This window comes from Poecilia mexicana, unplaced genomic scaffold (genome assembly GCF_051168715.1).
Source record: "Poecilia mexicana isolate PSO_F unplaced genomic scaffold, ASM5116871v1 scaffold_19, whole genome shotgun sequence".
Taxonomy (NCBI): Eukaryota; Metazoa; Chordata; class Actinopteri; order Cyprinodontiformes; family Poeciliidae; genus Poecilia; species Poecilia mexicana.
In genome coordinates this window covers 19316438-19332985 of record NW_028263388.1, presented here as the reverse complement: position 1 = coordinate 19332985, position 16548 = coordinate 19316438, and the positions used below count along the sequence as shown (strand labels likewise).

At 38.4% G+C, this 16548-nt stretch overlaps 1 protein-coding gene across 1 annotated transcript; it reads left to right on the top strand.

Moving 5' to 3' along the window:
* The first annotated feature begins 2604 nt into the window (after positions 1–2604).
* qrfprb (pyroglutamylated RFamide peptide receptor b) lies at positions 2605–12797 on the top strand. The gene is made up of 6 exons (XM_014974134.2): positions 2605–3266; positions 8655–8813; positions 9272–9333; positions 10091–10326; positions 11122–11219; positions 12296–12797. Exons 1-6 carry the CDS (start codon positions 2900–2902, stop codon positions 12694–12696), a joined length of 1323 nt encoding a protein of 440 aa, XP_014829620.1. The 5' UTR covers positions 2605–2899; the 3' UTR covers positions 12697–12797.
* The last annotated feature ends 3751 nt before the right edge of the window (positions 12798–16548 follow it).

Genomic DNA, 16548 nt, shown 5'->3' with positions numbered 1-16548 from the left:
AATTCTATTTTTGTTATTATTATGTCTGTGGAATATCCTCGCTTCCTCCTTTGCTCTCTTGTTGGTTTGATAAAGCACTTGAAGACCTTTCAGACAAGCTATTAGTGCTTGTCTTAATTTCTTCTTTCATGGCCTTATTAATTCTATTACTCTGTAAAAACTTACATAAGTAACATGTAATTACTGTTTTATCGGTTTTGCTGAATCTGTTTTCTGCCGAAACAACGTACATTTTCCCATTGAGAGAGAAATGAATGAACTGTTTTGTTTATTTAGTATTTAGAATCCATTGATAAAGAAAAAAAAATACAAGTAAAATAGGACAAAAACAACACTCGGAGCCTTTATAACAACAACAAGAACAGTAGGTGCTCATAGACAAAGTTGAATGTTGGGCACAAAACAACAGAAATTTCAGTCATGCAGTATGACTTCCATCGTGGATCTGTTTGTGCTGGTTACACCCTGCTGGTGCAATTTCTAGCTGTATTTTCTTTTCTGTTTTTATCTGTAAAATTAATCCTCTCTGGCGTGACAATCAAATCTGTTTTTATGATTTAAAAAATATAACCAGTTTTCCTCCACTGTCTTTTTCCTCTGACAGTTAAAACACAGTTGAATTTACCAGACACCCTTTGATTAGAGACTTCAGCAGTTGACGCTAACACACACTGGTGTGAAGTAGAAGTGTGCAGGACTGTCAAAAATCAACCCTAATTTCTTTACGCTTTGGTTTCAAGGAGTTAGATTTGTTTTTTGTTGTTGTTTTTTTTTTAGCAATCTTTGAAAGTGGTCTTAATCTGATTCTTGGAGACTTCTGGTCCCCTTTTCAATCAATGTCCCTGAAAAATTAGGAAAAAAGAAGTGTGAATTCTTAAGACGCAAAGGAAAGATAGAACTGTCAACAAGAGAAGACCCAACAAAGACATGAACTACGTGTTGTCTTTCATTTTATCCTCGGCTGTGCATATGCTACAGTTTTCAGCATGAAGCTCTCAATCATCTCTGTACAAAAACACAAAATATGCACAAACAAACAAAAAAAAATAGAAACAATGGCAGTGGTGTTTGTGACAAAGACAATGTTGTCTTTGTGACAGACTGCTACAAAAGAGACAGGAGATGTTTTATGATTTATTCAAACCTTAAGGGTCTGACTATTATCCCAAAAGATTAACATTCGGCTGCAAACTTCTCCAGAGTCTGCTGAACAGCTGGAACCAAGTTTGTCTTTGATCAACACTAGTACGAAAAGATTTTTTTAAAAAGTCTATTTTTTACAGCATTGGCAGTCATTCTAGCACAACATAACTCCTCACAAAAAGGGAAAAAACATATTACTAACTAATTATTCAAAGAGTAATCTAACTGGCATTTTTACTTATGCTGCTGAATTTGAGGATGATGAAGTTGTTGATGAGGCTGAAGCAGATGAGGGTTTGGCATTGGAAAGCTACAGAACAAAAGATCTGGAAGCTCAGCAAGAGCCTTGTCTTGTGTTTCTTAGTTATGCTCAAAAACATTTGCAACTAGGTTTGAGATCTACTGATGGCTGTTGTTGTTCTCTAGTAAAGTGAACAACACTTTTGCTGTTTTTGTAGAAATGCTACTTGCTGAATCACACAGTTTAACACAGGAAGAAGGATAATTCTGAAGAATCAGGAGCAAAGCGCTAAAAGAGGAACACATGGAGCGGAAAAGTTGATGATTCAAGGACTTGCCATTTCCACTCTAGGAAATGGTAAAATGTGCAGCCACGTCAGATGAATAGTAATGCTTTTATACTAGTTCCTTTTTTTTTTTTACATGAGTGTGACTGATTATAATTATAAGGCTGTAAAAACTTATTTCCAAAGCTTTTTCACATGGAAACCATTCATCTTGCAACTAAATTATAAACAGATGAGCCAGGCCCAACATCAGTGTAAAATCTGACAAATGTAAGTATGAAAAAAGAAAACAACCAAAAAAAGAAACATAAGTACACTCTTTTGTCATATTGAGTGTTTGTAGAGGACCCAAATACAAATGAGAAATGGTAGAGAGGGTGAAAAAGTTCATCCAGAGAATGGAATTGACAGGAAACCTGAGTGAAGACAATAAGAGGAACTGAGTCTGACATTACTGAGAATAATAATACAGGGAACTTAATTACTTGATGCTACGCAGGTAAATAAAAGAGCAGATGGAAAGCAGGTGTTCAACAGTAGGAAACAGAGGCACTGAGGGAAAACAGATTGTAAGCTCTTACCCTGTGGAAAGAGTTCAGAGAATATTTGAATCTGCAATTGCTCCACCATGTGAAATTTTATCTTATTTCATTTGTAAAATTTGTTATTGTTGTTTTTCAGTTGGATTGCAAATGTCAAACTATAAATAGAAACGTTTTGATTATGATCTCATTTTTTTCACATTACCAAACGGTGATGCAGTTTTTCTACAGTCTGTACATTTTAAACAGCGTTTATTTCATAGCAAACCTCGTAAGAAACGGTAAAATTCCGAAAATCAAGCATATATATATATATATATATATATATATATATATATATATATATATATATATATATATATATATATATATATATATATATATACCTGAATCTTCATTTGAATTTTATGTTTGACAAAGAGAAAAAGAAAAAAGGAGAGAGACAGAGAGAGAGAGAGAGAGAGAGACAGGGAGAGAGAGAGAGAGAGAGAAAAGCATCTGCAGGAGCGACAGCATCTGTCTGTGCTGGGTTAAAGAGTCAGCGCCACATTCACACGCACCTGTAGGATGAAGATGCTGCCTGCGCTCTGAAGAGTTGGGATTTATTCTTTTTTTTTTTTTTTTTTTTTTTTCCCTCCTCCACCACCAAGTTCGCGCCGGAGTTATAGACACTTTTGCAAAGAGAAAATGGCAGCAGCCTCGACCGATTCGGGACAGGGTTCCTCCAAAATCACCCCCGAAGTGCTGCAGGAGATGCTCCAGTTCTACAACCTGAGCCGCCAGGAGTTCATCAACACTTACAACATCCAGCCGCTCGTCTACATCCCCGAGCTGCCGTACAGCGCCAAGACCACCTTCGTCATCATGTACGTGGTGATCTTCGTCCTGGCTCTGGCTGGAAACAGTCTGGTTATCTACATAGTTCTGAAGAAGCGGGCGATCCAGACGGCCACGGACATCTTCATCTGCTCCCTGGCGGTCAGCGACCTCCTCATCACTTTCTTCTGCATACCTTTCACTTTGTTGCAGAACATCTCGTCTGAATGGTTTGGAGGTGAGCTTCAGTGTGAAATAACTTGCGTTTTGCAGTGTGAAAAAAAAAAGAAGTCATAAAGATGTTTTTTTTTTCGCAGAAAATGTGATACCTGTCAGGTGGCTGCATGTCAGCGCAGTTGAAGGAAATAGTTATATAAAAAAAATCACCTGCTCTCCTAAGCATGAACAAATAACATGATTAAGAAGAAGATGCAAATCCCTCGTTCTGCACCCAATAAAATAAAGGCATAATACAATAAATCAGAGTAACATGCAAAAGGTTATTTTGTAAAGTTAATATTCAAATTCAAATGAATCAACATGCTTTATTTATGACAGAGGGAAAATAGATGTTGCCTTAACTCATATGATCCAAGTATCCTCAAATGGATGGTGATGCACCACCAGTTGTTGCTAATCCACCTCATTTGCTTTTGCAACTCCTCTCTAAATCTTTGTCTGGCTGTATGGTCAGAAAGGCAGGCAGCAGAGAGATGTTGGAGTTAGGGATCTGATCCTTCACTATTTCGGTCGATGCAACAGATGGCTTGAACTTCTTTCTTATCTCTCTGCTCTTTGGTCCTGCTCTGCATCCATTCATTTGGTGGTTTTCCAGGTGTTATTTGAGCTTTTGAAGAGCTAATCAGCATCTCCTGGTTATAAAAGCAACATCTTGTAGCCACTGTTAATTGTTCAAAAGTAAAATACTAATAATAATGACAGTAAACTTTACTTAGAAATGAACAATGTACAGCTTGTCACATTTTTAATTTTACAAACGAGACTCATTGGGATGTATGTTCTAATTTATAAACTACAACTGCATATTTAATATATGTTCATTCCACACATGATTTATTTTAGGCAGCTTCTCAGAAAAATACAGTTTGACAAAAAAAAAAAAAAAAAAAACTGATAAGAAATCTAAAAGATTCACACAGACTGTTTTTGCCTAAAAATGGCGATGGCTTATTTGAGGACTGTCCAGAAGATCACCAAGCAATAAAAGATTATTTCTTTAGCAGCTGGTGGATACCGCAGTGCTACGTCCAAGGATAGTGAAAGAAAGTTGAATGGAAGGAAAATCTGTTTTAGAAAAGGTACACATGCAACAGAGAGAACCACAGCCTGGAGTAGGTTGTGACTCAAAGCTCATTCAAGAATTTGGAGGATATTCACAAAGCTGCAACGGTTACATTGCTTACTAAGCTTCTTGTAAGCCAGAGACGCCAAAAACCTGGACTAAGGACAAGAAAAATTGCATTTTTACTTAGCAATCCAAAGTTTTCAGATTAAAATATGTTTAGTATTTTATTTGGGAATGAAGAGCCCAGTTTGCTTTTAGCAGGTATTAAACATTTCAGCATTAAAACATTATGTTGTCTTCAGGTGTTTTCCCCCAGACTTTGAAAACAGCAGTTATCAAACCACTGATAAAAAAGAACAATCTAGACAAATCACTACTGCAGAATTACAGGCCGATCTCCAACCTCCCATTCATCAGCAAAGTTATTGAAAAAGCAGTTTTTAAACAATTAAATAACTTCTTAACAATAATGAATCGCTTTGACTCCTTCCAGTCTGGTTTTCGTGCTCACCACAGCACGGAGACGGCCCTTGTAAAAGTGTTCAATGACATCCATATAAACACAGACTGTGGGAGAACCACAGTGCTGGTTCTGTTGGACCTCAGTGCAGCTTTCGACACTGTTGACCATGACATTTTACTGAATCGACTGGAGAGTTGGGTCGGACTCTCTGGTCCAGTGCTCAACTGGTTTGAATCTTACATAAAGAACAGGAATTTCTTTGTTTCAATTGGAAACTTCTCATCAGAGAGGTCAAAGGTCACATGTGGGGTACCCCAAGGCTCAATCCTAGGACCCCTTCTTTTCAATATTTATATGCTCCCGCTGGCTCAGGTTATAGCAGGAAATAGGATTAGCTACCATAACTATGCGGATGATACACAGCTCTACATCACGATGTCACCAGGTGACTCTGAACCCATCCAATCACTGAACAGATGCTTAGAACAGATAAATGTGTGGATGTGCCAAAACTTTCTCCAGCTGAACAGAAACAAAACTGAAGTTATTATCTTTGGACCGAAAGAAGAGCGAACTAGAGTCAATGCTCAGCTTCAGTTATTACAACTGAAAACCAGGGATCAGGCCCGAAACCTGGGAGTAGTGATGGACTCTGACCTGAACCTTCAGAGCCACATAAAGACAGTCACAAAGTCGGCCTTCTATCACCTGAAGAACATCTCCAGGATTAGAGGACTAATGTCTCAGCAGGATCTAGAGAAACTCATCCAGGCGTTTATCTTTAGCCGCATTGATTACTGCAACAGCATCTTCACAGGTCTGACTAATAAATCAATCAAACAGCTGCAGCTGATCCAGAACGCTGCTGCTCGCGTTCTCACTAGAACCAGGAAGATAGAGCACATAACACCAGTTCTAAAGTCCCTACACTGGCTCCCTGTAGCTCAAAGAATAGACTTTAAAATACTGTTGTTAGTTTATAAATCACTGAACGGTTTAGCACCACAATACCTTAAAGATCTGTTATTGCTGTACCAACCATCTAGACCCCTCAGATCTTCTGGTTCTGGTCTGCTCTGCATCCCCAGAACCAGAACCAAACGAGGAGAAGCAGCATTCAGTTTCTATGCACCACGGATTTGGAACAAACTTCCAGAAAACTGTAAAACAGCTGAAACACTGGGTGCCTTTAAATCTCAACTTAAAACCCACCTGTTTACAGTTGCTTATGGCAATTGATGCCTTCTATGTATTTGCGAGTGACTGGGAGTCATTGCGCGTATATAAAACCCTGTAAATTCTAGACTAACAGGTAACCAATTAATGCACAAAATCCGCGTAGGACAGCGAAAGTCCTAGCGCAAAATTTTCGCGAAACAGGCGAACGGAGCCTGGTGCTGCAAGGCTGGAGGCCTTGTCCTGTTAGGCTGTGATTTTATCTTTTCTTTTTATCTTTTTATTACTTTCTTTTTCTTTCTCACTGTTTAAAATTATGTAAAGCACTTTGAAATGCCTTGCTGCTGAAATGTGCTATACAAATAAAATTTGATTGATTGATTGATTGATTATGTATTTAACAGTTTTTTATTGGTCTGGTGTCATTTTCTAACCTTAAATGCTGTTTTAATTAGCTGTAAGCAGAAGAAAAAAAAAAACATAATTGACAGAATTAAAGGCTTGAAAACATCAGTATAATTAATTTATATTAAGTGTACCACTTAGCGACCCTTTTCAGTAAGGTTCTAACTTATTGAATATGACTGCACAAACATTTCAGTGTGGTGACATTTCTGTCTTTAAACACTTTTTTTCATCTTGTGCAATATAATTCCTCCAAGAAAGCGAAACCCGGATTATTTTTCATTTTAAGACTTTATGAAAATGAACAGAAAGTGCCTGAATAATTGTGTGGATTGAATCACAGAAAAAGATTAACTTTTTGATTATATACATATACGTATATATATTTTTTTTTTTTTTTTGCTGTGAACATCAGGTCACAACTGAGAGAAGTTTCACCTTACAATGGAGGTGGGACCTGGGTAGCAAGCCTTGACATCCTGTTCAAATCCTTACTGCATAAGTTTATTTACAACTATTAACAAAAAAATGTTTTTTTCTTTTTACAGTGAATCAGATTTTAAATATTTTTTCATGTGAATATAACACAGCAATTATGAGTTTATGTATTTAATATGCTAATTAGCATTGGCTATGAGCTGGTTTGAGGTGCAGTCACAACAATAGAGTGCAGGGGGTTAAAAACACAATACAACAACTGTTTCAGCTGCCGTATGATTGAAGCCACTAACTCAAGTTATGATTCAGAACACACTTCAAAGTAAATTGTTGGCCAGCATGTAAAAGCGACAAGAATGCCTTCAAGGAAGGGGAAACCCAAGGCACCGCTGTAGCCAATACACTGAAATGACAAATAAGCCCCAGAGTCTCAGAAAATGATAAAAGAAAAAAGGGCATATCAGTTTGAGTCAGACGTCTGAGAATACGAGCGATGTAGCACCTCTGGCTCCAGCTGACCAGTTGGTCAAATCCGTAACCCGCAAAAAAAATTGGAAATGGAAATTGATATGAGACACCCCCACAAAGGAGCTTATAAATTGTGAAGCAAATGGAGGTTAGTCAGACAGCATTAGTGAACAAACATCATATCGATCGAGCAATACTAAAGACAGGATCTCATAGAGGACAGTTGAAGTCATCGTCTTAAAATAGAAAGAATCCGAGACACCTACCCAGACAAGGTCACCCACTTAAATTGACAACCTGCACAAAGAGAGCAATGGTCAGATAAGCAGCAGGAGGAAAAAAAAAGACAACTCTGAAGGAGCTGTGCAGATCCACATTGGGGGCCGAAGAATCTGTCAAAAGGAAAACTATTAGTTGTGCACTCCACAAATCTGACCTTTATGGACCAGTGGCAAGAAGAAAGCTGTCTCTAACAGAAATGAAATCCAGTTTGCTCTATGTCTATTTATGGGACACAGCAAATATGGGGGAAAAAAAGCAAACGCTGGTGGAGGCAAAACACTTAAACCTGACAAAAGGAAAACTATTAGTTGTGCACGCCACAAATCTGACCTTTACATCATTGCAAACTTGTGTGACGGCCTTGTCAAGCTACCTAAATCCAACAGATGCCCGCTGTTCAATTTGAATAAACTTGAGCTATGCTATAAGGACAAAGCTGCAAAACTATTAGGCTGTAGATGTGCAAAGATGACGCAAATAAAGACCAGGTGGCTCTATGTAACATTGACTCTGTGGGGAAAAATACAAATTGGACATGGAAAATGTGGTTTACATTTGCCTTTACATAAATTTCCATTTGAAAAATTAAGCTCTTTAGAAGGAGAAAAAAACTGTTTCCGTGAGTATGGTGGTGTCATTTAACATCTTTTGTTGGACTTTTAAGGAGGGAGAAGTTTGACTAAAACATATTGGGTTTGAGAACCGCTTCCTTAGATGGATCAAAGATGATCTCTTGTCTTAGGTGACCCATCCTTTGCTAGTTGGAAAATAAATTGTGCTTTGAACGACGTGACCAACAAAGATGTACCCAGCAGCACATCGCAGTAAGACTACGGAGAGCTGAAAGCACCTGTGTCTTTTCCCACAAAAAGTTCAGGGTGCGTCAGGGTAAAGCCCGTACTTCGTTATCTGTGAAATGTGTCCACTTACTGCTGTCTAGCGGGAGACGGTCCCCACCTCAAGCTGTGGGGAAAGATGACGAGGTTGCCTTTGTTTCCTGTCACAGACCTCCCTTCCTCACGGTTCTTCATTAACCTCTGCTGCTTTTCTGGACCTTATCTGTTTTACCCCTTTGCTTTTGCCTGCAGGGGTTCTCGTTTGCAAGACAGTTCCTTTTGTGCAGACCACAGCCATAGTGACAGGCATCCTGACAATGACCTGCATCGCCATTGAGAGATACCAGGGCATCGTCTTCCCTCTGAAAATGAGGCGGCAGTACTCGTCTAAACGAGCGTACAAGATGCTTGGTATTGTGTTTCACTTGAAAGTTCCCATGTTTATGTTTTCTACCTTTTATGCTCCTCTGTAAACTATTTTCAACATATCACGCGCACACACGCTCCTGTAATCTTTGGAGGTGAGGGCTTTTATCTTTAAGAAAAATGAATAAAATCAAAATGACATGGAAGGTTTGCTGTGAAAATAACAGTTCTGTTTCGTTTGATGTAATTTTCATACAACCCTGAAAGGCAGTCGAGGGAATCATCCAGCATTGGATTATGTGAGTTGAGTATGGTGGCTTTACACTAAACAGATCAAAGAGATGTTGAGTAACTTGCCTGGGAGCATGTGACTCAAGTGAGAAGGAAGGGCAGTGGCACTGATGACAAAAAGGTTGCTTTTACAATTTTACGGAAACGTTTTTATCAAAGCAACAACTGTTTTCTCAGATAACGTGGGCTTTTTTTCTGCATGACTCCTACAGGGCTTGTATGGATGGCTTCTGTAATCGTGGGTTCACCGATGCTATTTGTGCAGCAGCTAGAGGTAAGTGCCCTTCGTAGCGCCCCATTACTAAACAGCCTTCTATAGCTTCCCTCATTTCACTGGATAATCACAGTCTTCATATGGATCTGTGTCAAGCAAACAATTTATCTTAGACTAGCACATCATCACTGAAGTCAGTAAAAGTGATTACCTTAGTTGATGTGCAGTGGTGATTTTTGGTTCTCTGGGCCGTCGTCTCCGACTGCTGCCTCAAAAACAATCAACTGTTCATGCCATCAACTGTCCCAACGAAACCTTTTGTACAAAAATCCATTTTACTACATATGCAAACACTAAAAGCTTATATAGGATATGCAAAAACTTCTGAATGAACAATGACCCTAAGCATAAAGTATTAGAAATTTTAATTCGAAGGGAAAATCTAAATCTATTTGAGAATCTGTGGCAGCACCAGCTGTTTTTGCAGACATTCGTCGTTCAGTCTCACTTTACCTGGACTACATGCAATGAAATATAATTACAGTAGCAGTTGCTTTTATAAACTACTGAGTGCGATGGGCTGAACCTTTTCAGATTCTTCCTGCATACTTATTTTTCCTTCCACGTCTCAGTGATGAACTTGGTTGTGTGAAAGCTTGTCATTGCAATGCGACTGTGTGGAGAAGGTCAAGGCAGATGACAATTTTTCACATAAATACAGCAAAGCTTAGCAAAAATTGATTCTACTCTATGCGACAACAAATGACTATTAATCCAAGTTGTCAGCCTCAGCGCTTTTCTCGCTACTCATCCCCAGGTGAAGTATGACTTCCTGTACGATCACTACCACGTGTGCTGTCAGGAGAGCTGGAGCTCGCTGACCTACAGACAAGCGTACACCACCTTCATCATGGTGGCTCTGTTCCTGCTCCCTCTGGCAGCCATGCTGTTCCTCTACACACGCATCGCTATTGAGCTGTGGATTCGCAAGAGGGTGGGCGACGCGTCGGTCCTGAATACCATGAACCACAGGGAGATTGGCAAGATCTGCAGGTGGGTACCACGGTAGGGTTTACTTCAATTAACAAGACGTTTAGTGAGATTTACAGCCTGTGAGTACGCCTCTTTTGTCAGAAAAAGACTTGGTATTTAAAACATGCTGATGTGATAAGTTAGTGAAGAGAAGAGGTAGGTAGACCACATAAATGTTTGAATCCATGAACAGTAATGATCGACATATGGATGCTATTTGAAGACAATTAATGGAAACTTCTTTCGCATCCCCCACTTTAGTTTTTTTGTTGAAATGGTAAAATTGACAATTGGACCCAGTGTATACCAATCAGTGTAAGTCCTTGGTAAGATGACGTGTTCATGGGCAATACATAATGACAGCTTTTCACTGATCCTCACCTTGCAGATAGTGCTTTTAAAAAGCTTTTAATGAGAATGTCAAGAATGACAAAGTAATAGGAGAATGCAGGCGCTGAGACTGTTGACGGTTTTCTTTAACAAAGTTCTCCTTAGATGTCGACCTTCTTTGCTTCTCTGCTGTGAACAAGAAGTGCCCATCCGCTTTCAAAGTGGACAAAACCTCCACTGGCCTTCGAACACCCAAGGATTATAGGCTGTAATAATCTTATTATTTGATTAATTTGACTTTAATATAATCACGTGTTCTTTTTTCTGTAAAGTAGAAGCGGAGGTATTTGGGTGGCTGTTAGGAGCTGGACTAATTCACTGGTGCACTTTTATTAAAAAACTAAAAAACTAGAGTAGTAAAATTTGAGATGCGCGTTATCATCTACATGAGTGTTTACTCTTGAATGATAATGTGTCCTTTTACAGGAAAAAGAAAAGAGCTGTGAAAATGATGGTCACAATCGTCCTGCTATTCACCATTTGCTGGGCTCCTTTCCACACAGTCCACATGCTGTTTGAGTACAGTAAGTACGGCTTAATGTACGTCTTGCAGTGAAAAAGCATTTGCACTCCTGATATCTTCCTAAAATTTCTTCTCTTTTGTGACACAGAAGAAATCTTTAGGCAAAGTTAACCTTAGTAAATATGAAAAAGCATTGATCAGATGGTTATTTATAACATCAGGAGGTCGAACCAACCTGGTTTTATGTGGAAAAAAACGTTAGCTCCTGAAGACTTCCATCAAGTGTTTGCAGAAACAGGCGTCTTTGACATCGCTGTGGAAGGATTTTTACACGCTCATTCATGGATTTTCTAGCTTTTCAGGTCATGCAACATCATCCCAGTCAGAGTCCAGATTTTGACTAGGACACTTTAAATAAATGTTTTTATTTTTTTAAGACATTCAGAGGTGGACATAGTTTATCTATTTGTCTAATACCCAGTTCCATTTTTTGTCCAGATGTTCCTCTTCCGACAATCTGAAGAATCTTATTAAATATTCCTGCTGTGTGTAGTGTGTTAACAGGAATCCAGTTTGCTCACACCTAAAGATGGGGATGTTGAACATGTTGAATTGTCTTGGCTCAAAATCTCTGTGGGGTGACATGGATGATGTTTTTATGTTTTCGTGATATTAAGCACTTTGAACTGCTTTGTTGCTGAAATGTGCTTTTACAGATACACTTGATTGATTGATCGACTGATGCAGCCAGTCAAAAAGCAATGTGACAAAAACAGAGGAACTGAAATATTCAGACAACAAAACAGCTGCCATTGCACACCAGAAAGTCTGGTCGACGTCAGTGGCGTCTTTGTGTGGTTTTGGGCTATTCTGTGACCTTTTGTGTCATGTCATTCCTCTGGTGTTAGAGTAATTTTGGCTCTTACTTTTATTTTCTTTTTCTTTTTTTTTTTTTTTGCCCTTATTAGCCGTTAAGTAAACTCTGAAATCAGAGCTTTGTTCTGCTTACCCAAACTGAGGTTTTAGGTATGCTAATATACTGATTGTTCATGTCTATTCCACAGAACCTTAAATAAAAAACTACACCTTTAACAACTGCATTTAAATTAATTTACTTGTGTATATGCAATTGTCTAGATGATCTGGAAAAGAAGTACGACGGCGTCACCCTGAACATGATCATCGCCATTGTTCAGGCCATTGGATTCTTCAACAGCTTCAACAATCCAATCGTGTACGCCTTCATGAATGAGAACTTCAAGAAGAGCTGCGTTTCCACCCTCTCCCACTGTCTCCGTAAACCGAACCACCAGGGTGCCGCCACAGTCGCGCCGAGACTAAGCGTGCAGTTCATCAAACCACAGAGCAGGGAAGCCTTCGTGAACGCAGATGAAGACAACAGCTCAGAGCAGCGCTCGGCAGAGAGGGGAGCCTCATGCTCGTCATCGCACAGAGAGAGCTCCCTGGGAATTATTGGAGAGAAAATTTCAACCATCCAAACCGAGCTCCCTCCGAACAGCTCTTCTCAAGTCAAATAAAACGTTCGGGCGCTTTCGATTTGCAAATCTGCCGTTTGCGATCATCAGCTGCCACGGAATTGGAGCAGCTTTGAGAACGTGACAAATAAAGACTCGGCGCTCCAAAGCCTTTCGGCATCCTCTGCAGCGCCAGGAGCCGGAGAACGAGGATTTAAAGCAGTCAGAACGTAGAATGAGTTTTATTGTAAATAGGTGCAGCAACGGAATCCGTACTGAAACGACTGTTTGCGATTAAAACTGAGACTTTATTTGTGCTTAAGATGGAATCTGGAACGTCATGTTCACTGAGCGTTTAAAAACGATGTTTTATCATGAATTTCTGTGGTTTTCTGCTGCAGCAGCAACTATTTAGAAATGTTAATGAAGAACACGCTGCAGTGTCATGCTTGTGGCGTGGAACTGTGGGTGCTCTTCTGCTTCAGTCGTTAATTTGCTTTCGTTGTGCATAAGCTGAAGTCGCTTCACGCTAATTGTGCACTTTATTGCTAGTCTGAAAAAAAAAAACACATTTGAAGAGATTTAATAATATTATGACTGGAATTTATCACTGTTTAAATTCTAACTGAATGTATTTTTTTAAAGTCAGATGCACATTTGCTACAGTACTGCTACTCAACTCTGTGACAAAAGACTTTTGTTGTTTTGTTTTTGTTTTTAACTGACACTTATTGAGGATTATGGCTTACGGCTGATGAAAATCCAAAACTTAAGTCTCCCAGAAATTTCAAATATTACACCAATATAAAAAAAAAAAAAAAAAAAAAAAAAAAGCAAACATCCTAACACAAAAGTCGACCTACTAAAAACGTATGTCCTTGTACTGAACAGTTTATGTATACATAAGTTTCCTTTTGTATGGACCTGACGGTCCTTAAGGGTGCCAAGTCCTGCTGAAAAATGAAATATGCATCCAACAAAGTTCATCAGAAGAGTGAAGACTGACGTGACTTAACATTTCCTGATAGACAACTGCGCCGACTTTGGATTTGATCAAACAAAACTTTTTCTTTTTTTCCTTCCACTAAAATATTAGTATGCTTGGTCTTATGTAATGCTCCTTCTATAGAAAAATATTTGGAATTTTCATCAGCACCAAGCCTTGCTCATCAAAAGTAACAGAAACGCTCAAGATACAGCATGCAATGCATTTTGATCCAGAGTTCCATTTTTTAAAAAACTCATGATAATATTCTAACTTATGAGCTGCACATTGAATAATGTGAAAATAAAATCTATAATGTGAACTATTGTGAAAAATGTATATGATGATGTTTGATAATTTACACCTAAAGTTCTGACCTTTACATAAATATCATCTCACATTCTACTGATGTTTAACAAGTCTATTTTGCGAATAAGAAAAATGAGACAGCTGGTCGCAGATGCCTTGTTTCACTCAGATTATTGTAGTCCAACAAGAGTAGTCCGGACCTCAAGAAAACTATTATTTACTGTGCAATTTATAATTGGTGCTGAAAGTGTGTTCCCTTGGGGACTTTTGTTTGTTTTGTTTATAGAGGAAATTGCTGTTTAAATTGCAGATTTGTGGCAGTGTTGTTGCTTTCAGGGACGGTGTAGTTCTCTTGCATGGGCTAAGCCACTTTAGTTGTTTGCAAAAATGAAGCTCTTACATTTTTTACGGAGCCTTTCTAACCTGATGGAATGGGAGGTTAGAAATGTCGATGCCACTTTTCTTTGAAAATGCCAGTGGCCTCAGAGCAAAAATGGCAGTGACCAGTGACCAAAACATTTATTTATTTATTTATCATTTAAATGCTGCAGTTTAAAATGAGAGCTGACTTTACGTAAACCTTTTTGAGTCGCACTTTAGCCACCTGTAACTCCCTGTGATTTAGAGAAGAAATGCAAAGAGGCACTCAAGAGGCACTAGTGACCTCATTTCAGGTTCTAGTAATTTTCACTCAAATGTTAAGTGACAATAACGTTTGAAATGGTAATTAAGAATGTATGATTTTTCTCATTCTGCTACAGACTAATCGCTTTGTTTATTTTTGATACATTTAAAGTTGTGTTTGCAGTGCATTGCAAAACTATTCACACCCCATGACTTTTTGAAGCATGCGTTGGATCATTACAATGACCAACTTCAATGCATTTTGCTGGGATTTTGTGCGACAACTCAACACAAAGGAAAGGTAACACACACACTGATACCTAAAGGCAATTTAGAAAGACCAGTTAACCTGACAGTCTAAGTTAAAGCATTTAAATTAATCTGACTTGTTCAAATATGTTTTTAACACTTTTCTTTTGGATTTTCTTGACCAAACTGTGGGACACTGTTCCTGGTTTGCGCCACCCAAATATTGTCCTACACATTACCGACTTTGTAGCATTATAAAAATCAAAAGTCACAATTTTGATTGTTTATTGAATTTTGCAATAAAAGACATTACCTTTCCTAGCATTGTATCTGATCCTTTCTGGACATTTTCTAACAATTATGTTTAGTCATTTGCATTAGAGATATGATGTTTGAAGAGTTGATCAGCACATGCTTTAAAATCACATTTAAAGAAATGTTTGAGTGGTATTTATTGTATAAGCCTTGGACGACTGATCATTTTCTGAGATTTCTTTCCCTACTGCCTAAAATACTTCTAGTTTGATGCTGAAGTTTTTTGAAAGACAAAGAAACTAAACTCTCGCCACCTTTACATATTAAGCAGCGGATCATGAACTGAATCCTAAAAAGGCCTCGAAACAGGTTCAAAGTAAATAAAAGCAAGAGCATGCTGGGTAAAAAAAGAAAGACTTATAAAGCCTACATTTCTCCCCCGAGGGTGTTGAACCTTAAGCTGGAGAGCTCTTCTGAAGTCGAGGATGATTCTCCCAACAGTCAGGGAGCCTCTGCAATCCAACCCACCAATATGACCCAAATGCTTTAACAGAAAAGTCACTACTAAAGGAAAAACTCTCTTCTCTCAGCAACACACGAGAAGCTGTTGAGATTGAAACAACCCTGTGGGGGATTTGTACATTTAACAGCTTGTTCACATGCTTTCCTACTCTGTTTTTAAAAAAAAATTCAACATAATTTTTTTTAATCATTTGTCCAAATGGTAAACTCTGTTTTTAACAAAGATATTATTACTCCTGACTTCCAGGACAGAGTCATTGTCACCATTTAGTTTGTCTACAAGTTTTTTTCTTTGCTAAAAACAAAACAAAAAGCATAACAAATAGTAAAGAAAGAACATGCTGAGCTCCTTTCGCAGTGCTTGTTGTTTTTCCTCTGCATTTCCATCTTGTCCTATCAACACCATGCTGAGCTTGCTTCTGCTTTAGGTTTCTTCCTGTTAATAGGTGCCTCTCTTTAGCATTGCCTCATGTTTGCTCAAGATGGAGGGACTAAAAGTTAATTCGATGACTTCCTCAGACAAATTACTTTTGAGGAGTTGAGTATTAAAATCCTCAAGTGGTTTTGACAGATTTGTGTCATAATCTGGATCCAACTGGAATGTATTTAATGGGATCTGTATATTACAGCGTCCTGAAAACATATAACTTATGGACATTTTTCATATTGTGTGACTTAACTACAAATGTCCCTGTGTTTTGTTGGAGTTTTATGTGGTAAACCACATAAAACCCACATAAAACTAAACTGTGAACTGAAAGAATGAATAGGTTTGCAAACACATCTATTTACAAACCTTTTACTTTGCACAACTAGAGACAAAAATCTCGTTTCATTCTGTCCACTACATGTCTTGTAGCAAGCTGCAAATGGGACTTATGACTCTGTTTTAATTGGCTTTTTCCAGCTACTTTTCGTCAGATATCAGCTTCAAATAAAGCTTGTTTCTCTGTCCTGTCAGAGGCTGCAGG

What these genes read in the sequence shown, in the direction of transcription:
- qrfprb (XM_014974134.2), top strand. Translation starts at nt 2,900, where the DNA reads ATGGCAGCAGCCTCGACCGATTCGGGACAGGGTTCCTCCAAAATCACC. An exon ending in TATTTGTGCAGCAGCTAGAG is followed by an intron (nt 9,334 to 10,090) that starts GTAAGTGCCCTT and finishes ACTCATCCCCAG; the next exon opens with GTGAAGTATGACTTCCTGTA. An exon ending in GAGATTGGCAAGATCTGCAG is followed by an intron (nt 10,327 to 11,121) that starts GTGGGTACCACG and finishes GTCCTTTTACAG; the next exon opens with GAAAAAGAAAAGAGCTGTGA.